We start from the raw sequence: 26898 nt of genomic DNA, 5'->3' as shown, positions 1-26898 counted from the left end.
AAATTTTTTCTGCACCTTTCAAAGTTTTGATAATTTAAGAATTATTCTCTGCCTGCATTTTCCAATTATTCTGCTTACTTTTTAATCAAATACTTACATGGCACATTTGTGTAGCACACTATTTTTTGATGATTTTGGTATATAGCTCCACCAAGCTTCAAACCAATTCCTTCTACTTAGCTGAACCTACTTTACAACTTAACTTTCAAGAGCAAAGTTAAAACACTACCGTGTCATACTTAGTTAAGAGTTAATCTGACTGATTTGTAATTCCAGCAGCTAAAAACAAAACATTAAATCCCAAGACAGTGCTTAAGCAACTGGGAATGAACCAGTGCCCATCACAGCACAGTGTGTTCTCAAAACCCTCCAGGATACTGCTGCATCTTTAACTGCACCTGCACAGAGAATCTTTTAAGTAGGCCTTAAAGGTAATGCTTTGCCCGTATCTTATGTCAGTGATAGCAGGAGAACACTGAGATTAACAGTATACAAAGGGTACTGCCTCTGTACGAGCTGGAGCTGGCTGTGGAAACACGAAAGGATTTCATGTTCTCCCGAGGGAAACAGAACTTTACACACTTCCCTTTCAGAAAGGATCACAGCTGGGGAAGTTTACAGCAGTTTCTCCAAAAGGTCCCCTGTCCATACAGAGATGCGTAAAAACCATGAAGCCTTCTGCAGGCTTCATGCTACTGAGCATCTTGGTATAGAGCAAAACTCACATGTTTCAGTGCAAAGGCTCTCCCTGGTGTCTGAGAAAGCTGAACCATGTCCTTGTGTTCCTGGACCAGGGAGCACTCACAGGGAATGCCAGCAGCCTCTGCTAACCGATTTCAAAGGTTTCATTTGCTGGGAGAACTTTGTGGATACCTGAATTTCAGGATATTCTATTCAAAGAGCAGTAGAAGGACTTTGTCAACTGCTAACTGTAATAATGTATGGATCTGACGGCAATACTACTGATGATGAGCCTGCTAAACCCTTGTTGCTTTTGAACTGCCTCTTTGTATACGCCTGACACCAAACCATGTTCAGCATTGCAGCATCAGTAACTTTCACAGAACATCTCCTTCTAGCAGGTTACAGGTTAAGATGAGGAAACTGTATAATCTTATGGTGATATAAGGAGGAGAGAAGGAAAAACATAGCTGGCTCTCCACAGAAGAGCAGAAAGAATGTTTTATCCAGGAGGTCAATAAAAAGGATTTATTCCTTCTGTCATGCAGAGTTTGTTTGTTTGTAGCCATAACAGTGATATAAGAAATTATGTGCTGCAAGCTGAGGAAACAAAATGAAGAGGTGAGACATTTTTGTCTTGCATTTGCAAGTTTACATCAAGAACTTGAAAAGTACTTCATAAGTTACTGTGATTTATCCCATGATTAACCAGGCTTAAATGCTCTTTTTAGAAAAATGTTAGGACTTTAAATAGTTTTTAACAAATGTCAAGGCATGTTTCAAGCTGGAAGTCTCAAGAGGGTTTCTTTTACATATTTACACTTTCTAGTCCAGACTGAGAAGACAGCAGGACTAGCATATTTTACAGCATCACAGCCCAAACTGGGTGCATAATTGCTGTGAAGAAACAGCCTGAGGTCAGGTGAGTTTTGTCAGTCTACCTAAAACTTGCACTGTTCCTGCAGTACAGCTCTGACTCAGCCAAGTTTGTCCATTTGGGAAGACATCCCTTAGAAATCTGACAGCAGCAAAGCATCATGTTAGCAATCGTAACTAACATGTTTTAGGACATTCTGAGGGCAGAGCTCTGGGAAGGAAATCATAATAGTTAATAGTGGAGAAAATGATGAAATGGGCACCCGTTTCCTTGTCCTGCCAAGAAAGTCAAACTTGCACTTCCTGAAGCAGGACTACAGAAAGCTGTTTGGGATGCATGTCTCCAAGAAATAGTTTTAAGAAATATGACAGACCACAAGCAGTAAGTTTATCATGAAGGAGAGCTAAAATAGCAAACATTGCATACAGTGCTCTATTCCTGTCTTAGAAGCACTGGAAGCTAGATGCAGTACCAAGGCTCCCACAATGCATTTTAAATGTTTCCCTCATGACATTTAAGCAATCAGAAAATTATCACCACTAGCCAGGCATGGCTAATATCACTGCTGCTTTCTATTGGTAGCCATTTATCAGTTTAATTCTTCATATCATATAAAGCACTAGAGAGTTAATTTACCAAAGATAAAAGAGTGAAACAAAGAAGCACACAAAAATAAAAATTCCAGAAGCATGTTTGTATTACAGTGCAGCAGCTTTTCCTTTTGAAATACTTTTTATATATAAAGCCCTACTTTTGGCTCCTGATATTTAGCACAGCTTCACTGACAGCAACAGATTTCTCCACCATTTTACAACTGGCTGGAATTTGCTCTATTTGTGTTTATAGTTTTCAGCAGACTGCTTCTTTGTTTCTAGTTGACATATCAATAAAAACTCTGTCACTTTCCCAGCACACCGGCAGCATTACTTTCTGCGTGCTGGCCAACATCCAACTTGGGCAATTACATTTTATCTGCTAACTTTAGCTATATACTGTAATCTTCCTTCTGTTGTGGATGTACATAGCTGAACAGCTGCTTGAAGAGCTTTTCCAAGTATTTCTGCAAACAAATTTTGTTTTCCGACATTCACAATAAAGCAAACAAAAATTGTGCCAGCAAGGCCAAAGTGAAAGACCATTCAGAAATTGTTGAGATTTTTAATTATTTCTTCTCTGTTTACTTTAGGTCTAGCACTTATTTCCAAATATCCCCAAACACAAACAAATCCACAACAGAAAATTTACATAACAATTTAGTAGGAAAGAATCCTTGAAAAAGCTCTTAAAGGTAGAGTTCAGTGAAAAGTTTCACTTCCAAAACAAATCCATCCAGAGCTTGGCTGGCAAACATATCAACTCATTTTGACAGATGCAAAACCAAAGTCTCTTAATATCAGTTCAATTTTTCATTCTAAACAGCATTTTTAAAATACTCCTAAGATAGGTGCTAAAAAAGGGCCAGAATTCAAACAGTGACCATGATTTAATGTCTCAAAAGGGTTTCTTTTTGATCTTTGAAGACAATTCTCTAATTAGCACAGCATTTTGGACAAAAATAAGCGCAAATTACGTATATTACTGACCTGTGTTCAGCCAGTAAACTGAAGAGTTACGTCTGAGCAGCACAACCTACTGATGTGGTCGGAATTTTAAGTCTTTTATCACTTGGTCTAAACACACCCGACATGATAGCTATACCCCATACAATCTAATTTTCCCTGTTTTTAGTGAGACCACCATGCACGGTTCCACTGATTTAACCAGCTCTACACGAGAATACAGAAGAGCACATTTTCTGTTCTTGGGTGCTGGAATTTCAACACAACAGCTGGAGAGCAATCAAGGTTGCCACAGGTAGCCTTGATTCCATCAAATTCACATTCTTTGTCCCTACTAAGTGTAATGGATTTAACAAGTCTCAACATAAGCCTTAAAAAAGAAAAGAAAAAGAAAAGAAAACCTAACTTCAGAAAGACATTGCAAGCAGGCCTTCTGCCTGCTGTGCACCTCTCAGTGGGACACAAAGTTGTTTTCGATCTAAGGAATAACAGAAGAAACTGGTCAGATGCTGAGACAATGCCACTTGATAGTTTTTGTGCTTTATTTATCGCTGGGATCTACATCTGTGGAACCTACATGCTCAACAGCAACTACACAAAATGATGAACTTTCCAAGCTAACCCACCATTTGGCATAAAATGATTCAGATTTAATCATTTTATGGTTATTAATTATTGCAATGGGACTATAAAAGCATGCATGAGTTTTAAGACGTCACTACTAAAAATGATTCAGCAAGTAATGACAGGATGGGGAAGCATGAAGTTTATTTTAACATGCACAGCATGATTAAGAGTTGTTCACCACAAAAGAAAAATGAAGCGGAAGGCAGGTTTCCTTGGTTATCATGGAAGAACTAAGTCTTTGGAGGTCTTGTGAACAACTTTAGGGAAGTCCTTTGAGCAGTCACCGAAGAAGCACACACACGATTTAACTCTGACCTCTCTAGCAGGTGTATCACAGGGTCGCTCAGCAAACAGCTGTAAGATCTGAAAGAGCAAGGCCTGTTGTGCAGCAAGGTTTGGACGATGGCAAGAAGTTCAAATAAATTGCTGAGCAGGGAAGAAGGCAGTTGACTGAAGAGGGGTAGTAACTGGACACACCAATAACTGGGGGAAATTTTCCCAGCAGCAAACTGTGATAGGACTGATGTGTGGTACTGCTTGTTTTTCCTCCTCATGGCAAAGGGACTCATCAGTTAACAATGAGTGTGATGCATGCATGAATCAGAACCTACATTTCTGAGAAAACATCTACAGACAGAGAGAGATAGGTGGAAAAAAACATTCAGAGTTATTTCAAAAACCCACAGAGATCAGTGTCTCAAATGGCCTCGATAATTCTAAGTACCACGGTACTTTCTCTGAAAGCCTTGCAAGTCTGCACATGTGCAAGGCTCTAACAGTACAGAAAGTCTCACAGGAGTTATCTGGGATGATCGCTGTAAATCTAACAGGTTGTGAGGTTTCATGAGGAAGAGTCTTACAGGCAGAGCTATACCTGTTCCTTGATTGGGTTTGTTTAATCTGCAAAGTTGTGGCTGAACTGTAAGGGAAGGTGATAAGAAAGTTAGGGTCATAAACAGAACACATTTCCCTCCTAGGCATCAACATGGTTTCAGTGCAGAAATATTTAAATAATTCAGTTGTAAGAGTATCAAGACTTTATTTATATATATATAGGTAAAAAGCATTGGTTTGCAAATAATCTTTGAAGCACCGCAAGGAATGACAGCAAATTATACCCATTTCCCACCCAATGCATTTCAAATTAATTATGTTCCATTACTGCACTTTCTTACTATCACATGTCCAATTTGAGAATGTTAAATGGCTTGTGGCACAGCTGATGAGAGTCCTCACCAAACCACACTTTTGTACTGATTTGGTCAGGGATTGAAACAGGGAAAGAAAAGAGTTACCAAGCAACAGCAGGCCAGGAGCAGGAGAAAGGTCTGCAGTCTTAATTGACACTAACTTTAAAAAGCAATGCAGCAATAAGAGAGGGCTCAAGATGTGAATTTTACTGCTTTGGAAAGGAAAAAAGAAAGAAGACCAGAAATCCTAGGCAGTCAGTCTCTCTGAGATCTGGGTTCTTCGTTTATCCCAACCATAAACTGCATGATGTACTGCAAAGACTTTTTTTTCAGGGACATTCAGTACCTTATTCTTAGTTCTGAATACGATGAAGAGCCCAGATACAGTTCTTGAATTTGAGAGCCCAGGACACAGAGATAGCTCTGCTCTGTAATAGCTACCTCAGGAAATAGGAATGTGGTATAAGGCTATATGGGTCCCCAAGACATCCACAGAACTGATATCACATCCAGATATAGCTCTCCTTCCCCCTCACTACCTATGGTTAAGAAGGTTTTTCCTTTCTGAAATGCCAGCCCAAAGCCAGGTCCAATCACTCAGGCTAGGTCAAAGGAATTTGCTTTGCTAAGATTGAAGAATCTCTATTAACATGATCAAGAAAGGCAGAAATCCTGAGAGTTTCCTTGCAGAATCCATATCTATTTCCTTCTCCTCTACTGTAAGCAAAATAGTTTCATGAGCATGTGATAACAGAACATGAGTTATCACATGAACACTTACAAACTTAAATGAAAAAGCCCTTGATGTGGAAAGTGCTGTGAACTCTACTGCTGAACAATCAACCTTTATTTGCCTAACTAGCAGTACCTCAAGCAGAAGTTATTTGCTTTAGCTTCACCTGAAGAAAACCTGATCTCCTACTGAAGCAGTACCTTTTTATAAGATGCAAGTTAAATATTTTTTTTTTTAAGGAGCTTAACGCATACAAAACACCCACCAAGCTAAGCACCTCAAACTACTGATCCTTCCAAATGATTTTCTCCCCCCCTATTGCTACAATCTCTGATTTTGCACTTACTTAAGTACACGGGATTTCAGCATTTACTGGTTTTCCCACGTACTCCAGTGTACTTCAAGTGACTAAAATGAAACCACAAGAGGGAAAACTACTAGGATGACTGTTGCTGAGGAGGAAAAACCAGCAACCCAGGTCTGGTTCACTCGAACTGTCTGATGATTCGTATTTAAAGTGTTGAGGGCTACAGTCATCTTCTGCTCTGATTTGCAGTGCTGCAAGTCAACCGAGGTTATGAAATCGGATCTGGCACCACGAAGGAGACTGTCCCTTCACAGGATACGAGTAATAGCCACTTGAGTAAATGCAAGTTACTCATATCCTGCTAGTGGAATAATCTGTCTCTGTACATTCATGCACATTTGTAGTTGCCTCCAGGAATCTGAAGGCGAATCTCATTTGTTACCTAATGAAATTAATTTCACTAGATATAACACAAACATACTGAAAAACCACTATTACTCATACATGAGGTGCAACCAATGCAGCATTTCTCAACTTCTGTTTGATTAGGGTCCATCTCTGAACGCTCACCATTCACCACACAAACCTCAATCTCCCTGGTTGGCTGCTTAACATTCCCAGCTGATTTGCTCCAAGTCTTAAAGAGCAATTTGACCTCCCCTTGCTTTATCCACAACAATCTCACTTATTATTCTTTTAAACCAAAGTGATTCCCGCACAGCAGGGAGGCAGGTTTTTCCTTCTCTCCAAGGATTTTCCTTTGAGCCTAAAAACTTTTCTTCCCTTTTTCAGAATACAAGTAAACCATGCATTTCTTAGTTTACCTGCAAACATGTAAAATAATGAACATACAACGACCAACTGGCCGACCTTGGCCAAAAGCGATGCACAAACGCAGGTTTACTTTTCAAGTTTGTAAGCAGAGTTACATGCACACACGCTAGATACACACACACACATACACAAGCACTTTGAAATATCTGCAGTGATGTTATTGTACGTAAGAACTTAAATTATTCTGGTATGAAATACTGTAAGATAAAGGTCTCGGTAAGTGGAGCAGCAAAGGAAGATGAAGATGTGATCTTTGAAGACTGAAGGCGCCCGAAGAGGTCGGTGACCAGGTTGCGGAGATAAGAGAAGCCAGAGTTCGGAAGGCACAAGCCACAAACTTTCAGCAGGCCCATTAAGTCAAGGTGGCGTGATGACAGGAGGATAAAAGAAATATCAACTGAGGCTGAGACAGTCGCAGGCTTCTGAGCCCGACTTCAATAGGCGGCATGAGGTTTTGAACCGCGAGAGATGTGGTAGGGCACGGGGAAAGAACAGAGCATCAGCTAACTGGAAGTAAGAGGCGCCAGGCTAACCTGACAGCTCGTCTGTACCCACTGCAAAGGCACAGAGTCCGATCGGGACTTCAGTAAAGCCTTCGGCACGCTGCCATATGGTCCCGCGTTAGGAGCACACCGACCCGCGAGGTGTTGCAGGGAAGGCAGCGGCACGGCGCGGGGCCCCCCCGAGACCCCGGGACGCCCCCGGGGGAGGGAGCCTCGCCTGAAACGAGCCCCGCACGCCCGCAGCTCGGCGTGGGGAGCCGAGGCCGAGGCGGCAGCACCGGGGAAGCCCTGGGCGCACGGAGGCTGCGGCCGCCCCCGCTCCGGCAGCGGCGGTGGCACCCCCCCAACCCCGCGGCACCCATCCCCGGGCCGGGGGGAAGGCAGCCGCCGGCAGCACGCCCCTGAGCCCCCTCCAGCCCCCCGGGGCTCTGCCCCACGGCTGGACGGGGCCGGCTCCCCGGCAGCCCGGCGCCCCCTTGTAGGGGGGCGAGGGAGACCTACCTGCCGAGCCGCCCAGGGCATCGTCGCTCTCCAGCACCCCTCTGTGCTTCGCCCCGCGCAGCTCCCCCTTGGATTTCCAAACGAGCTTTACCATCCTGATCATCTCGGGCAAGTCCCAGGCCAGGGTCCCCTGCTGATAACCGGGCAGGCTGCCCATGGGAAAGGGGGGCATCGGCTCTTCCCCCGTCCTCCTCCTCCTGCCCGGCTCTGCCGCGGGGAAGAAGCGCTCCAGCACCGGCATCCTGCCCCGCGCCCCCCGCCGGGGAGCCGCAGCCACCCCCCGGCCCGAGCAGCCGCGATGGGCATCCAGAGCGGGGCGGGGGCGCCCGGCCGCCCACCGCCGCCGCCCCGCGCAGGGGGCGCGCCCCGCAGCCGCCCGGCCCCGGCCCCGCGGCTCCCCGCGGCTCCCCGCGGCTCCCCGCGGCTGCCCGCGGCTCCCCGGGTCGCCGGCCCCGGCCGCGCTGCTGCGGCCGCCCTGTGCGCGCCCTCAGCCCGCCGCCAGGCGAAGCGGCTGCCGGGCAGGCGCGGAGCCGCGGCTCATGCCGGCGCCGCGCAGCGCCGAGCCCCGCGGCGGGGGCGGGGGCGGGGGCTCCGGCCGCTGCTGCCGGCGGGGGCTGGCGCAGCGCGGACCGAGCCCCAAGCGGCAGTGGCCGGGGCCGGGGCCGGGGCCGGGGCCGGGCGGTCGCCCCTCGGGTCGCCCCGGCTGCGGGGCCCTTGAGGGTTTGGGCCTCCCGAGCGCAGCACGGGGGGTCGCGGGGTCGCGTCCCGGAGCGGGCAGCTCGGCGGTGGCTGTGCGGGGCGGCCCTGCCGGCAGAGATAAGGGGGTGAATAGGAGAGCGGGGGGAAGGCAGCGGGGTGGAGGGGCTGCGGGACAGCACCACGGTCGCCCGGGACCCCGAGGTGCCTCCTCTTTTCAGAAGTTTTATTTTGCCTTTATACAGGCTGTTGCTGTTGGTGCTGGTCTGTCCCCAAGCCATTACTCCCAACAGGAGAGATGGTCTCGTGAACCTGCGCCTAGCTTTCAGTAAATTCACAGGAGAGCTAATTACATTTTAGTGGACACTATAATATTTCCACGCATGGTGTTTCCTCTGCTCTAGGGCCGTCTGCCACACTTATCTGAATGTTCCCACCTCAAGCTGGCAACTCCAATACTAGTTTTCCAAAAAACAGCCTTATTTTGACTGTAGGCTGCAGTGCTGCATTGCTAGCACACTACACTTGCAGGTGACTCTGTCTTGAAAATCGTGAAGTGCTTCCAAAGAATTATACCATTGTTGTCCTACTGTTATTTTGCAGAGTCCTTAGCGTCAGGATATCCTGACTCTTGGAACAAAGGGGTTAAGAACAAAGAAAACAAACAGATGATACACAATACAGTAGCAGAAGCATAAACACATTCATACAGTGTATGGTTATAAATCTTGTGAAAAGTCAAAATTTACTGTTTTTATGTTATATGGCTTATTAGGATATATTAGGTTTTTCATATTGGTACATGTTGTGCAATTACTTTTTAAAGCAATATTGTTTCTGTTAGGGATAAACTAGGCAACTGAAGTACAAATTGCTTGAAGACAGACTCACCTACTGAGCGAGTTAGACCTTATCCCCAAACTACTTTATTTTGGTTTTGATGTACAAGAAGTTCCATTAACTTTTTTTTTTTTTTTTTCTTCAGTTATTGTTTTTCATCTTTGTTTACCTCTGCACTTCCTGCTCCCCGCTGGGACAGAAGCAGAAGTGCCAGAAGTGCCAGAATACCGTGAAAGAAAGGCTATCCTTGTGGCATTTCCAGCTTGACTGCATGCAAAAAATACCAGATATCTTGGAAGAGAATGCATTCACAGATACATGCCCAGCCCAATGTTTAGATGAATATCTGAACATTTAGGTGCTTAACCAAACTTAACCACCAAATCTCCTGACTGTAGCAATAAGCAATCTTCTGAGTTTTCAAAATCTACACTACTTTTTATATCCTTAAATTTGTGGAAAGTTTTGTGTTGACTGTAGTTGGGTCACTTGAACACATACCTGCCTTGTGGATACGTTCAGGCAGTCAGAACTGAAGAGTCAATTGTTGAGACTTTTTTTCATTTACAGTCTACAGATGCAAAGCAGGAGGCCAGTCAAAAAAACCAAAGTGAAAACATGATCTGTTGTTATAGATTTATTATTTCAAGAAACTACATAATAAATGTAGCAGATGGTGTGTCTATTTTTTTTTTTTTTCTGGGGATGTCAAATAGTGTCAAATAAGAGTGGCTGCTCTAGATAGCTTGTAGTTTCTTTCTTCCTGCTTTCTGGTCAGTTTGAGGATCAGCAGTTGCAAATAAAAGAAATAAGTTGTGTAAAAAATGTCTGGCATTAATGAGTCTACCTGTAAATGAATACATCTGATTCTTACTGAACTTGTGCCTTGAAATTGTACAAGATCCAATGATTAATTATCCTTAACTCATCTAAGATTTCTGCTGTGATTAAGTGAATTTCCTTTTGTCTTTTTTTTTTGGTGTGTGATAAGAGTGGAGCCAGATCAGCCCTACTTACAAGAAAGCCTGAAAGATCTATATTTGATTATGAAGTTTTTGATATCAAAAATCAGCTGTAGCATCACTTTCAGAGACTTTCAAGAGACAAAATCATCAGAATTTGCAGGTTCTATGTTTCTCTGACTTCAGCTGTGCTGTAATGATTTATGCAACTTGAAGATGTGACCTCGCCATAACACTTCTCACTTTCCCAAGGCACTTGGGAAAAACCATCAGAATTAAAACATAACACTCCTACACAGAAGTGTACCCAGCCATTTGTGACTGTATTTAAAGCAATCCTTGAACAAGGTTAGCTCACCTAAAACTTCTCTTTTGCCTTCTCAACTCCAGCTAAATTGGAAGGAAATCTTTGAACAGAGATGGATCACTTCATTGCTTCTAACTGCATTTATTGAGTCAAAGAAGCATGAGTGATAACAATGGTAGTATAAATATGTTGGCTCCAGGCCTTCTTCCTCTTGAGAAGCAATGCCAGTGGACAGGTGATCGAAGTCAGCTCTGAAAACCTGACAAAGCAGTGCTTATTTTCACAGGTAGACACGAGAACTGGAAAAGACTTGAGGAAAGGAATATTGCGGTGGGAGAAAAGGGAAGGGAGTAAGCTGACAGATTAATAGCTGGGGTTTCATAATTGGTGTGTCTTAAAAAGTTTTACTTGTTTGCTTATTCACTCCAAAGCTATGCACCCAGAGCAGCAGCAGCAGAAGTGCATGCCAGATGGTAGAGGAAATGCTTCGTGTATCTTTCCAGTCTACTGAAGCCTGCAGGGCCTTCGTTAGCCCACTGCTCTGGTTTTCATTGCAAGTCCCTTTCTTCCCTTTTTTTCTTTTCCCTTCTTCAAATAAAAAGGAGGGAGGGGGAAAGAGGAAAAAAAAAAAAAGAAAAAGAAAAGAAAAGCCATGGCTTAAACTGGCAATAGCACCATCCTTTTGGCTTTGAGCTACCCTGGCCTGTGCCAAATACACTGTCTCCAGCAGCTCTCCCACAACAAATCAGGCCAGACACACAAAAGCTGTAAAAAAAGAATGGTGAAGAAAGATCCTTGATTCTCCCCTCTAGCCCCCCAGCCTTTTCCTTTTGCTTCCCTCCCCGAGCTTCACTGCCCAGCAGTGACCTCCTGCTTGCCAGTACTGTCAGTGATGCTGGGATCTCCGGTCTACAACTTTGCTGACAGCTTCCTTAGAGTAGAGGCATCTGTGCCTTTCTGTATTAGAAGAGCAATGTAAAGGACAAGTCATATTCTGTTTTTCCTGGCACTTTTATCTGAGAGCCAATGTTCGAAAAAATGGCACACAAATTGTTAGGATAGCAGATTCATCACTAGTAGAAATTGTCTATCAGCTAACCCACACCACCTTTGTGTCACAACTTATGTTAGTGCATTCCCAACTAGATACCTGAAAAGATCTGATATTGTCCATTTATACAGTACATTATTAAAATTAATGGAAAAACAGACTGCCAATTTTTTCAGAAGTGATTAGTTAAGTGCTCCAAGTTTAGAGACCAGTTTCAAAGATCTTATGATAGTGATTTTTAGAAAGTGTAAAGCATGTGTCTTTAGATGGCACTCATTAGCAGAATCAGCTTAAGTTAGTAGTCACTTATGAAAACTATGTCTTTGCCTCTGTCCTTGGGGTCACAGATTCATACAGAGACAATAGGACAGGCATTTGCCTAGGGTCAGAACCAAGTGATGATACCATCAATGGCATCAAGCTTTAGAAGGCTTCAGGGGTGTGATGTGAGTTTAACAAAATAAAAGATTTCAAATTGTGGTATGTCATTGTTACACATAAAGAAAAAAAAAAGTGCTGCACTTTTGTAGGGCAGCATAAAAGGGGCAATAGAGAACATAAGAGTGTGAACAAATAACATTCAGAAAAGACAAGGGAAAAGAATGCTGGAGAGGACTGGAGGTTATGACAGAGGAAACATAAGCAGGCAGAGCTGTGCAGAGCTTACACAAATTTTTCTAATGACCTCCTGCTTTAAAAATGAGCTCCTGCTTCTTCATTGCTTTAAAAATCTTAGTATAATTGTCTTATTCTTTACCCCACATTTGTCTCATTCCAGATGTTTATAATTTTAATTTTATTCTTATTAATAAAAACAATTGCTCTTAGCTACCTCCCTCTGTTATTACTGGTACCTTATTATATATGAATATTTTTGTATTTATTTGAAGACAATTACTGTATCTTTGCTCCAGTCTGGACATGCTAAGTTCTCTAAGCTCTGCATCAGAACTTTTTCCCCCAACCCTAACATAATTTTAATCTATTATTTTTACTATGAATTCTTAACAATGTACTTACATATTTTCATGCGTACTCAAAGTACATAGTAGGAGATTTCATTTATCTGCTACCAACCCACTGTTAAGGGTAGTGAGATGAATTTCTAATGGAATGGTAGGATGCACTATTTATTATTGCCTGAGCTGTATGCAGCATCATTCCTTGAGAGTCTCACCTAGTGGGAAATGTTAAACACAGTCAGTACTATAGGTTCATGGTAATCTTACAGTTATTGTGGATACTTGATCAGACTCCTTGGGAAAAGGTTCTGGAAATGGAAGACTGAGGATCACTTGAGTTCTGTAGGGCAAGGAGTCAATTTCTTTTTAATTCTTAGCACATGTGAGATAGCACATTTTTATGATTAACAATTTGTACTAACTAAGCAAAAATGTTTGTGGTAAAGGAATAAACAGAAGTCCATAACTAATTGGAAACAGTGAGGTTGTGTAATTTTTCCATTGCTTGCTTTGGAGAATTAAAAGTTCAGCATATTAACTATGATGCTTCAAATCTCCCACATTCTATGGAGCATTAAAGAAAATAACAGACATAGGAGATAATAGAGTCGCATCACCTATAAACAGTTAGAAAAAACTCATTGCCATCCCCAAAGAAAGCTCTTATGCAACGATCATTGTAATGGTTTTATATTGGATGCTTAATAATCAACATGGATATTGGAATGGGAGGTTCAGAAAGCTGCATCGAGTTGAAAATGTAGGTAGAATTCAGGTAGGCTTAAAATAGTAATTCAGGTAGGCTTAAAAATAATAATAATAACTTATTACATGGGATAGTGGAAATGCTATTTATCGTTTTAATAATCCTGTAACAGTAGTAACTACAGCATCCTGCAGGATTCCTTTTTGAGAACAGTTTAAAAAAAAGATTGAGTAGAAAAGGGGACTAACCAGATGAGAGATGCATATCGCTTAAATACATAACTAATATTGAACAGTCTCAATGAATTCAAAAGGATTGCTGCTGTCTTTAAAGTTGAACATGTGCATACATATTTTCTCAATTAGAAGATAAGTATCTAAAAATTATGGCAGCAATGTGAAAGATGAGAGATGTGTCACATTTGAAATATTTCTTCTTTCGCTTATTACCTTAATGAGATTGTATTAGTGGCTGTATAGCCTATTGTGTCCTTGCCCTTTATGGTATATGGAAAACACTAGCAACTATGATTTTGTCTTTTCTTGTCTTTTGCCGTTATGAAAATAAAGTGATTAGCCAAAAAATCTTCATTATCTATTTTATCTAGTTTAATTTTTTGTCAAAGAAAGCATATTATAGTAAGAAAAAATGGGACATAAATAAAGTGATAAATGCAGAGGAACAATAGGGCTTGCTTCTTCACTTGTAAATCAGATATTGCAAGATCTGATCACTAAATTTTTCCTTTTAGCTTTTCCCTGCTTGCATCATGCATAACAGCAGCGTGTGCAATTTGCTGCAGGGATGGAGAGGAGATACAGATGAGAAGTCATGGGAAAGGTCTAACTGATGCACAAACAAAACAGTGAATAAACTAAGCTCCCTCTGACCTAGATTCTCCTGACTGCAAAATCAGGCCATATTTACTGTAATCAAGCTCTTAGCGTTTCTTACAAATGCATTTGTGTAAATGTAGCTACACTAGTATTAGCAACTTTGGACCTCTGGTGTCACAACTGTGCTGGCATTTTATGACTGTGCTATCAAACCCCATTGATAGTCATGCAAACATGTGTTGGTCCTTTTTCTTCACTAGAGCTTCCATTCCAAATGTAATCTTGATGCTGCAGAAAGAAAAAAACTGTGTAGGTAGTATCTATAACTGGTTAAAGGCATCCACTAGGTTTGCAGATGGAAAGGAGGTTTTCTGGAAAATCTGTTTCTCTCAGACTTATTTGGGCAGGCTGCTTTCAATAATGTAGTTCCAGCTGTAGTATGCTTTCCAAGATATCCTGACCATATGTAAAACCATAAATGTTTTCCAGTGTTTCCTAAGATATCTGCTACAATTTTCTTTTCAGTCCAGACAATCACACATCATTTTGTAGGGCTCTGCCCAGCTGTTATGATAGGAATATACATCTAGATACACAGTGCTTGTAAGATACTTTATTTGAACAAAATGCCTGATTGATCAAAATTGTGGTAAAAGAAGAAAGTATTAAGGTTATTCTGACAAGACAGTCATGCAAATGCTGTACTTTGTGCCTTTTTTTTTTTTTTTTTTTTTTTTTTTTTTTTCCAGACCTCAGCAAGGCATCAAGATGTAAGATTTGGTCACAGTATTGACATCCATAAACAACTCTTTCCATCAGTAGCGAAGAAGTGACTTCAGAAGTTTTCAGGTGGGAGAATCAGGAAGAAATTTCCATTTCCCTTTAACTATCTGCTCAGTACTTTCCAGCCCAGGGACTACATCTGCCTCTGCTTGATCTGTTTTTCTGAGGTCCACAATATCATATGCCAAGTCAATTGGAAGACATGCCAGTTACTTCATCGCAGAATTTTAAGACTTTTGGGTTGTTCTCTTTAGCTTGCCCTCTGCTGACAGAAAACCTCTAATAAGAACAACAGTAAACTTTTCATCAATCTTTGGGGGAATGAAAGAGCTAAATGTGAGAGTGTTTTCCCACATGCATTTTCAGCTACTCGCCTTTGCACTTTGAAGATGCTTTATTCAGAAACCAAGCTCAGATTCTTAGAATGATAGGCAGTGTCTTGTCTCTATAAGCACAGACTTAGCAAAATGTCACACTTTTTGAAGTCTGCAAGGTACCGATCACACTCAGAGCAGTTTACTGAAAGATTGTGTGTGTCCATTAGCCAAGGAAAGAAAACTTCAGTGCTCAAAGGAGCCAGGGACAACCCTACTCCCCAGTTCTGTATTCACTTTTAGCTCTATTCATAAACCTGAGCATTTTGAGAAGTTGAAGATGTTACAGAATCTTTGTTACTGTGTCCTAAAACTAGACAAAAAAAAAAAAAAAGTTTAAATGATGGTCTAGTTTATCTTCTTGCTAATGTTGGCTCGTTTTTAGTGGAATACTATGCATATATTAAGTAACTGAAGTAAAATTATTTCTGTTATTTTTATCAGGAACTTCTTATGCACTTCAATGAAACCCATTACATAGTTTTTGCTGTTATTTTAAAATATAATATCAATGTTGAAGTAATACCAGATGAAACTGGTTTCAACCACCATTAACTTTGGCTTTTCAGAAAGGGAAAGAAATCCTCTGGTATTTCCAGCCTCGGTTGGAACGTTGGCACAGGAAACAATTTAGTGGGGCTAGCATGCAAGGAAGTGATGTAACTTTTACCAGATTGTGTGACTATGTGGAAAAAAAATCAAACATCAGTTGGCCTATCACCCTATTAAACCACTAGTTTCCTATGCCAATGAATTGGAAAATGAACTGAATCTCCTTTGCTGACATTTGCCATCTGCATCAGCTGCTTTTTTAACAGCTAAATCTCAGGATTCCAACTATGCCATCACATGTGCTTGTATAACTCCAATAGGAAATACTTATTTAAGTCTAATTTTTGCATGAACATGTACTTCCTTTTCTAGTCACAGTGCAAACAGAAGTGCATGCTCATCTAAGACTGCCTGCTGGTTCCTTAACATTTTAAAAAACACAGTTCCTTAGTTCAGAATACAATCGCTAGCATAATAAAAACAGTATTAATGGTAGCAAGTTGGAAAGCAGAATTTGTTTCATGGAAATGCCAGATTTTCTTTTTTATTAGGAATTAGAAGTTAAAACCAAATGTCCATCAGACAGAATTTAAAAACCTTTCAGTAAATTACTTCTGAGAAAGTATTTTTTCTTTTTGATGTAGCAAATATTCTCTTGAGATAGCTTTAAAACACTGCATTAGAATAACAGATTCTATAACCTGATATTTGAATAACATTTAACCTGGTATTTGAATAACATTTGAATAAACAAGTTAGAATATTAAAGACTAAATAAATTAACAAAACAATAGGGAACAAAAATTACCAGAAAAGGTCAGAATGTGGTGCTGGTTGTTTTCTTAACAAAATGAGAAATGAGAAGCAACTTTTCCTCCCTGAAAAAGTTGTTTATGCATATATATATATATATATATATATATATATATATATTTTTTTTTTTTTTTGAAAAAAACTAACACTGCTTTTTCTAATACAAAACTACTCCACTGAAAAATTTTCAGCTAGCTTTAGCAATCTTAGTGAACATTTTTTATCTGAAAGTATATGGAAGTAAGGGTAAGCACTGGACAATGCTAATGCAGGGTAAAGACATCAGTGGCTTGCAGGTATGCTATATGGAGCACGGAAGAGACAGGAAGATCTGATAGCATCTCTGTAGTGCTCTGAAATAACTTTGAACCAACAGTGGTAAAAAAAAAAAAAAACAACAGACTTAACAGCTCTGAATTTAATGCCTTTTCCTGTGGCTGCAACCAATAGCTTGGGATGTACCGTGGTAAGAGGAACTAGCAGAATTTTGCACATTGAACGAGTTTTAAACTATGGAGAGATAAATGGTCAGGAGTGAAAGAAAGGTAAAAGAGAGCTATCCACATTCAGTGATTTGTAGCTGTCTACTACAGTTAATTATTTTTGTTTAATGGAGAAGACAATGAAAAACTCTTAGTAGATTATAAATTTAAATCTCAAAGGCAACTGTAAGTTTTATTTAACATATACATCAGTTTTAAGTTATTTTTATGACTTCCCTGCAGCATTAAACAAATATAACTTTCCTAATTGTTTATTATTTTTTTAAATATTTATTTATTTATTTATTTATTTATTTTGATTACTAAATGCCAATATACTTCAGTATGTATGTAGGTGTGCAAATCAGTTTGGATTAGATCAGTTTGGTAACAGATGTCTATGTGGTCAGAGCCTCGTTTTACTAGATGTTTTAAACAGGTTCCACTTTTTGTTCAAAACTCAGTGTAAGAAACAGGGAGACTTTTACAACACCAACTTTAGATACCCAGCTTGGTCACTTAAATCTTGAATGGGATGGTCACTGAAGATACAATTCAAAGTACCCAAACTCATATCTGTATCTCAAAGCTTGTGTCTTCTGTCTGGCTCAAAGAGGAGCCTTGTGCAAATAGCTGGATAATATAACCAGCCAAGTTCTGTGCTGTTATTTGGGTAGGCTGCTTGCACCCTAAATTACAATAATGCATAGTGGAGTAGCATTTGGCACAGACTAAATGCACTAAATTATAACAATTGCTGTTTAACAATTGTTTAGTAGAATTCATCACATCTTTGGCAGAAATTCAAACAACCAAACTTTCCTTCTTTTTGTTTTGAGGTTCAAAATGTTCCATTGCTCTCTAAATAAATAAATATTGGAGACAGCTGTGATCCTCAGTTTCTGTGGAGATCAGAAGCGGAAGGATGAGAACAGTCCGGAAAGTGCTACCCTTCAGTTGTTTCCAGGCAAAAGAATCTGATGAGAAAATCCTCATCTTAGGTTTTCTGTCTGAATTCCAAGATGCTAAGATAAATTACAATAAACATTCAGAAATTTAAATATTTCTTTGAATAAAATGGACTCACCAAAGCTTTGAAGCTTTGCAAGTTATCTACTTAAACATATCAGTGATACTGCTTGAAAAGAGACCACCTGATGAAACTGAACAGGTACAAGTCTATGGGGCCTGATGACATGCATCCCAGGATCCTGAGGGAGCTGGTCGATGTAGTTGCCAAGCCATTATTCATCACATTTGAAAAGTCATGGCAGTCAGGAGAAGTCCCTGGTGACTGGAAAAAGGGAAACATCGCTCCCATTTTTAAAAAGGGTAGAAAGGAAAACCCGGGGAACTACAGACCAGTGAGTCTCACCTCTGTGCTTGGGAAGATCATGGAATAGACCCTCCTAGAAGCAATGTGAAGACACATGTAAGAGAAGGAAGTGATCTGCTACTGCCAGCATGGCTTCACCAAGGGCAAATCCTGCCTGACCAATCTGTTAGCCTTCTATGATGGAGTGACTGCATCAGTTGACAAGGGGAGACAAACCAATGTCATCTACCTGGACTTCTGTAAGACCTTTGACATGGTCCTACATGCCACCCTGATCTCCAAATTGGAGAGTGATGGATTTGAAGGGTGGACCATTCAGTGGCTGAAGAATTGTCTGGATGGCCGCAGCCAGAGTTGTGGTCAATGATTCTATGTCCAGGTGGAGGCTGGTGACAAGTGCTGTCCCTCAGGGGTTTGTTTTGGGACATGTGCTGTTTATATATCTTTATTAATGACATAGACAATGGGATGGAGTGCAAGTCTGCATATGACACCAAGCTGAGTGGTACGGTACGGTCAATACAACAGAAGGAAGGGATGCCAAACAAAGGGACCTGGACAAGCTTGAGAAGTGGGCCCATGTGAACCTAATAAGGTTCCACAAGGCTAAGTGCAAGGTACTACACCCAGGTTAGGGCAATCCCAGACATGAGCACAGACTGGGAGAAGAATTCATTGAGAGCAGCCCTGAAGAGAAGAACCTGGGGGTTCTGGTGGACAAAAAACTCATCATGAGCCAGCACAGAGTGATTGTAACCCAGAAGACCAACTGTGTCCTGGGCTGCATCAACAGAGGAGTGTCCAAAAGGCCAAGGGAGGTGATTGTGCCCCTCTGCTCTGCCCTCGTGAGGCCCCACTTGGAGTTAAGCATCCAGGTCTGGGGCCCCAAGCACAAGAAGAATGTGGACATGTCAGAGTGGGTCCAGATAAGAGCCACATAAATGATCAGAGTTTCTGGAACACCTCTCCTAGGAAAAAAGGCTGAGAGAGATGGGGCTGTTCAGCCTGCAGAAGGGGCTCCAGGGAGACTTCATTGTGGCCTTTCAGTTCCTATAAGCCCACTTAAAGGGGGCTTGTAAAAAAAGATGGAGAACATCTTTTTACTTGGGCAGATAATGAGATGGTTTTAGACTAAAAAAGGGGAGATTTAGATGTAAGGAAGAAATTATTTATTCAGAGGGTGGTGAGGCACTGGCACAGGCTACCCGGAGAAGCTGTGGATGCCCCATCCCTGGAGGTGTTCAAAGCCAGGCTGGATGGGGCCCTGGACAATCTGATCTAGCTGGTGGCGTTCCTGCCCATGACAGAGGAGTTGCAACTGGGTGATCTTTAAGGATCCTTCCAACCCAAGCCAGTATGCGATTCTGTGATTCTATGAAAGTATAAATTCAACAAGCTCAGACTTCGAAGCTTTAAAAAACAGCAGTGATAATGGCCGTATGAATATTCATAAGAGAAAAACTAAAACAGTCTTGTTTTCAGAAGTTGTCACAATAATTTCTCTTATTTAGGGGGGTTCATTTTATTAATGATATTTACTGCCTTTCCCTCTCCTTTAGACAGCCTCTATGGGGAAATAATGGACAAAGAAGTGTGCTTTACTAATGGTCTTACATCCCTATAGATGTCAGCACAAGAGCATCCAAAAGATATGCCACACATTACATACATCCTCAGCAAGTACTTTTTTTTTTTTTTTTTCAGTAATCAGATACAAGGCTCTGTCACATGTTGCTTGCAGGATCCTAAGAAATTCCTCTGGCTATATCTAAGCCGCCTAAACTCAGGAGGTTTCTTCCAAACTTCCAGGTTTGATGTGAGATAGCTCAGCACTGTGATGAGATCTGGAGCCTACTTCTCACTTCTCTCTTGACCTGATTTCTCTGTGAAGAAGACCATGGATATAAGCTGCAAAAGCACCATGCTACACTGGACAATGTTGGCTGATTAGGAAACCAGGACTAGGCAGCTTATAGAGTATTATACCTACCATGTTGTATAGCCGTAACTGTTTTCTTATGGTTAACATGGGAATAGTATTACTTCAGAGGAAGAAAGCAAACATAAATATACTATGAACAATAAACCTTTAACATAGCTTCGTAACAGAGGCTTTATAACTCTTCTTAGATGCTGACATATTTTTAAGGACCTGTTTTCAGACAGCTATTCTGAACTATTATGATTTATAGCTATCTGGTCACCCTTAGAGTTTAAGTGTAATTGGAAGGAGTGCACAAACAACAAATGCATGTTGAAATGTAACACTGTTAGCCCACTTCAGAAATGGTGGTGTTTTCTTCAGGGAGCTGAGTAGGAGTTTATCACTTTGCAATGCCTGTGAGTCATGACAGGTAGCAGTGGCAGCTCTGCATGACCTTGAAAGTGTTATATCCCCAGCTGACCTCCATGCCCGCATCTCAGCCTGCAGGACATGTGTGCAGCCTTCTCCTGGGCCAGGTGTGGACAGGGACAGAGTGCTTGCAACCACTGCTGAAATCCACAGCAGCAGGTACAAGAGGTGTTAGGTATGTCCAGGTGTCAGTCCATTTGTTATTGACAAGAGTCAATAACATCTATGGCTGCTTTTATTCCGAAGAAGTATTTTAAATATTTTTTTTTTTCCTTCTGCACTTGAACATCTTTTTCTCTTCTATTATTTTGTGTTGTCTTGCCGATAATATCTGGCCTATTAGATGAGGAGGCTGTTACAAATTAGGTAATAGCTACCAGCTCTACTGTCCACCCATGGCTGCAGAGTGGCCACTACTGAAAAGAGATGGATACAAAGGCTATTTTTATCCATGTTACTTGGCTCTATTCTGAGGGAAATTTTAAAATAGTATGGTGACCAAAGCAATATTTTGGTCAGAGAAGTGGGCTAAGGACCAATTCTAAAAATAATCTTTAATAGTGACAAGTAATGAGGGCCCCGTGTATTGTCTGGGACAAGACATTTCCCTTAATTTACCACAGAGAAGAGTGCTTACCTACTTCATCTTTTATTTCAGCCCCAATTATGACTGATAGGTCAACTGAATAGAAGCTGTTAGAAAAGGCAGCCACAGCCCTCACTTGCAGCTCAGCCTGTGTTGAGCAAAGCCATAGGCCTGGCTGGAGGCTCTGGAAGCCAGACCCGCTCATGCTGTCAGAAAGTACCCTGCCTGGCCTATCAGAAGCACTGCGTGCTGCAGTACTGAAATTACCTACTATTGATTCTTGTGCTTAGCTAACTACCAAAAAAATGTTGCTGATGCTGAGGTAAGCCTATTTGCTGAGTGAAGGGAAAATCTCTGGGAAAAGCTAACACTGATACACTTTTCAACATAAACTAATCTGTATGGAGAGCTGCAAAACATTAAGGTAGAGAGGCAGAAATTCCTGTATGTGATCATTCTGCTCCAGCCAGCAACAGTGGCTCATTCCTGGGCAATACTAATGAACTTGAAAAATTGTCATTATAAATATCTATAAAGAATTTTCATGCATTTATGTATAATATTTTCCACATTACAGAAGATATTTGTTTCATTTTATTGTTAAATTTTGATGAGAGCTTACATAGAAATCCTCCAACTGTGCTACATTAAAAAATATGTAAATGTATTTAATCCCTTTTCATTATAAGATAATAGATGTTAAAATATAGAAGCTGCAAATTTCTAAGAGGACTGATGAATTGGGTGTCCCTATTCCAGACAACCCATTCTGAAGTACCCAAATTAATTGATTTTCAGGAACTAATGAATAATTATCATCTGACTAAGAAGGATATCTTTTTAAGGAGTTACACATTGGTATCATAAAATCATTGCCTGAGGTTTTAAGTTATGCTGAAAAAGGTATAATAGCTGAGTAAAAGGCATCATCATTCCTTAAAGAGCCAAATTTCCTTAAATATATAGTATTATGTTTCTTGGCTGGACTAATTCCTCCCACATCATGGAATAGTCTCTGCATTCACAGAGCATGTCTAATTGAGTGATTTTTCTTCATTCATTTATTCATTTTTTATTCATTCAATACTGCTCAATGAGAACTGTATTTTTTCTAGAAAACATATCCCCCTACTGATGCTCATGTATATGCAGTATGTATGTTGTGCACTCATGGAAAGACAAGGCAAAAAGCCACTCAATCCTACACGTGCACTTGTAGGACATTGAGAATTAAAACCATAAATATGAGGCAACACTAAATTCCCTCTTTACTCCTCTGTCTGAATTACCTCTGCTTATTTTTACAAACTGGATGTTGGACACCCATTGCAATCAAGTATTTTAAACTCTCTTTTTTATTTTTTACTTTTCTTTTTTTTTTTTTTTCTTTTTTTTTTTTTTTTTCCTTCCCTATGATTAGGATGTGCTGTTTTTAAATACAACTCCTCAGTAGACTGGCATAAGAAAATTTTGAGCAGACAAGTGAAAAATGTTTCAGTTATCTGATTCTTCACATATGAGCCCTCTCACATTCTTAATACCCTCTTTTATTACCCTTTCTTATTCTCATTCCTATTTCTCTTCATAGAAGAAACTCTTGAGCTAATCACCTGTGGCTCCAATAGAACAAACACAAATAATTCAGTGATTTATGTGAGGTATTTTCACTGCTATACTATGAGCTGAAAAGAGCTCTCAAAATTCTTGTGTCTTTCTGTAGGCTGTCAGAAAGCCTCAGCGATAAAACATTCTTACTCTGGACATATAGAGGTACAAAAGAGGTAAGGAGAAAGCCTGCTGCTCACCTCAAGATGCTATGTGCCCAGAATGTGAACAGAATTTACTACTGTCAGCATTGTGCAATATATATTCTTTGATTAGAGCTGAGACCCATCATTTGTATTCTTTAATTCCACCACTATACTTTAACTTCTGATGTCATTTTTTGCCCATTTTCTCCTGTTTTAAAAATCTTTTTGCCTTCTCTCCTTCTCCTTCTCCTTCTCCTTCTCCTTCTCCTTCTCCTTCTCCTTCTCCTTCTCCTTCTCCTTCTCCTTCTCCTTCTCCTTCTCCTTCTCCTTCTCCTTCTCCTTCTCCTTCTCCTTCTCCTTCTCCTTCTCCTTCTCCTTCTCCTTCTCCTTCTCCTTCTCCTTCTCCTTCTCCTTCTCCTTCTTATGTAGTGATTTAATGAATTGAGAGAATACAGCTCAGGCTTCAGAACTGGAGATTTTTATTACAGAGTTCCATAATTTCTTTTGTAAGTGTATTTAATATGTTGAATCTATGTGTGAAAAAATATGCATCAAAGTATGTTGGATCTATGCATAAACATGACTAAACAAGCCTAGAATCATATGAGTCTTGATATTTTGGCTCAGTATCAGTCTCTTAAAACTCTTTTCTGACTTAACTCACCAAAACCAATCTAGAACTTCAGCCAGGGTTATCTATTTCCACATGCAGACAATGATGTTAAAAGGGCTTACAAATATTAACAGCTATTCCATAACGATAAGACAACAAAATGAAATATCTCCTAAGAGCTCTAGTAGATTTTTTTCCCCCCATATAAACCTAAGAAATTACATTGAATCCTAATGTGAAGCCTAAGGAATTACATAGCCCAAGTTTCAGGGGACAATTGATGACAGAAACAGTAATTACAGGAAAGGTTACCTCAAAGAGCCTGAGTTCCACATCAGTAACGAAGTGTTACTGATGAACCAAGAAGATAAGGCTACCTTTACGGAAAAACGGGAAAGGGTCTAAAAACAGATATTCCTTCTAACAATGGGAAAATATCTGGAGAAAAGCCAAAGCCTCATTTATTTATGTAGCCATTAGGGAAGAATGTATTATATGTATGGTTGCCATGCTAAGAATTTGAAAAAGAAAATGAATAACCAAGAAGCTGTTTAAACAAAAAAGCCCTATCTTTAAAGGTAAAATATAGCATTTACATTAAGGTTTCAAAATGCGTATATGGATGGTTTGCGGATGTTTATAGTGAGAAACACAAAATGTGTTTTAGCGTATGAGAGAGAGAGCAAGTGAGCACAGTATGGAATTTGGCTTCCTATCGTGTGATTCAGCAAAGAATTGAATGAGGAGATAGGTATCAATTTTCTGGTGCCAAAAGAAGTGAAGGAGAAGGCTACTGGGATTTGCAGCTGGCTGGAGTCAGAAGAATTACTTTGTCTGGTGTAACTGTGAGCTTTTGTGTGTTTGTTTCCCTTGGGGGCAGGAGCTAGAACCTATTGTGATGTGATAGTCCTTTGCTTCCTGGAAGCAGCAGATCTCCCACCCAATGACCAATTGCCTCAACACACCAGAGCAGACTAGTCTGCTACTTCCTGAAATCCCCTGGGTCAGCCAATGAGTGGTGTGATAAAAAAACTTTCATTACAGTCCCTAGGGACTCAGCTTTAACACAATTTCAGCAGAGGGACAGTGGGGCAGCCAGAGAGCTGAAGTGGAGACCAGAGGAAGGTGAGGACAGGAGTAACAGATTCCCCAGGTCTTGTGAGGTTTCCCAGCATTTGGGCAGCCCAGGGTCGCATGAAATTGGCAAATTCAGTCACAGTTAATGATTGACTCCACCTGTATGGCATCTGGAGTTCTTATTGTATTGTAGGATGAAATAAGCCAATGTGTAGGCAGAACTTGATGGCAATAGCAAGTACTCACTACAGCTACTTCTACTGACTAGTAAGTGCTCGCTACTCTACTTCTGCATCTGTTGGGGGATGTACATGTCCCACACTCTTGTAAAATGATAACTTCCTGAACTTCTGAGTTAGCAGAGTCTGATTTTTACCCTGACAGAGCAATGAAATTCCAAGAGTCCCAGGTCTGTAATTTAGCAATAATCATGAAGCCCGTAAATCACAACTTTGTTTAAGTAGGACCTGGTTAGGTCACATCTCTTAAAGATAAATGAATAGGAAAGATGAAAGTGGATTCAGCAGAGAATGATTATCTTTGACCACATATTATAAACAAGACTGCCTTATGCCTTTAAATCTGGGTTAATTATGGTTTTCTCCGAGAATATCCAATTACATGACGAATAACCTTGGCGTCTAAGGCAGGAACCTCTGATATGCGTCACTTCTTACCTCAAGAAGACTGTTTATCAGAGTTATCAGTGCTTGCTGCTGAAAAATCAGCCTGCTATTGTTGCATTCTCATTCAGAGCACGCTGTCTTCCAAAACATCCAAGCAGACCTGACAGACTGACGGCTGGGAGTACTTTGACATACTCTACCAGAGGGAACTCCTGGGGGGAATAAGCTGACTGCATTCATTGCACTTCTTCCTTTATAGTGTGTGATAATGTAGCTGGGGAATGCAGGGGCAGGCTCTCCTGTGAGAGACAAAGCAGCAAATACATATAGGAAATCTTCAGTGCATATTTCTGATTTGCACTGATTTCATTCCAGGTTCTTGTTAATACCAGGAGCTGCAAAGTATAAAAGCTGAAATATCTTGCAGTGGGGAAAAAAATTCTTTTTATATACTGGGATCAATCACTTTCAAATACAGTGAAACATTACATTTCTGATTAGCCCTAGATCCCATAAGTAATAAAGACTGAAAATTGTTGTTATAACAGCAGGTGTTATCATTAAAAAACTTCCTAAGAATGGATTAGCAGATAACGTGAATGAAGTTTGTCCAGAAACATTTTGTACTGCGTTAGAATAAGAACAGTTTTATAGAGTAGAAAAACAAGGCATGAATATCCTGACAGAAGTTTTTGGGATATTCTTTAAAAGAAACAGTTATTTGATATGTTATTTATTTAGCAATTTAGCTATATAATGTGCAAATTATCTGTGGATTTGCATTTAATATATTTAAATCTGGTTTAAATTGTGGGTTATTACTTTAAAAACATCCACTGCTAGAAAGAAAAATTATCTTCCCAGGCCTTTCCCAGAAAAAAAGAAGCTTTTAACTAATGGCTAAAAAAAATTTTATTAATAATTGAAGACTGTTGATGATCAGTAGCATTCTACAGCTGCCATGTGTAGTTATTGCAGATGAGACCTATCTGTCTGTTTCTTACTGACTGTGAAAGCATGCAATAGGCCATCAAGATATTAAGGACTAGATCAAAAAAAAATGTTCCTGAAATGGGACTTAGGAATTCCTGATAAGATTTTGTGATTAAATCCAAGGGTAAGACCCTGAAAATTCACCCTTAGCTTTTGTTTGACATTGAAAATGCTTCATCACTGTGCCTGTTACAAATTTCTTGTTTGCTTTCATGCTTTTAACCATAAAACCCAGTAGGTGTCTGAAAGATCTGAATATAAGTATGCCCAGAAGCATCTCAAATTGGGGCAGATCTCAGAAAATACTGCTATTTTCCTGTTTGCATCCTACTTGCATCAGCCATGAAGCATTCATCTATCAGAGTCTACTTGTGTTCAGTCCAGCCT

At 40.6% G+C, this 26898-nt stretch overlaps 1 protein-coding gene across 3 annotated transcripts in view; it reads right to left on the bottom strand.

The window, feature by feature from the left end:
• The window catches only part of PDE7B (phosphodiesterase 7B), a 177516-nt gene that overhangs the window by 76800 nt on the left and 73818 nt on the right, over window positions 1-26898 (bottom strand). The window contains exon 1 of one of the 3 annotated variants that reach the window (XM_084284882.1): window positions 7813-8068. The exons of the other annotated variants lie outside the window; for them this stretch is intronic. Within the exon in view, the coding sequence (XP_084141008.1) occupies window positions 7813-8053 (241 nt within the window). The 5' untranslated portion in view covers window positions 8054-8068. Of the gene's footprint in view, window positions 1-7812; window positions 8069-26898 lie in introns of those variants that run through there. 3 annotated transcript variants of the gene reach the window in all.

This window comes from Netta rufina (genome assembly GCF_964035555.1).
Source record: "Netta rufina genome assembly, chromosome: 3".
Classification (NCBI taxonomy): domain Eukaryota; kingdom Metazoa; phylum Chordata; class Aves; order Anseriformes; family Anatidae; genus Netta; species Netta rufina.
The sequence above is the reverse complement of the archived record's forward strand: the minus strand, read 5'-3'. Positions and strand labels throughout refer to the sequence as shown.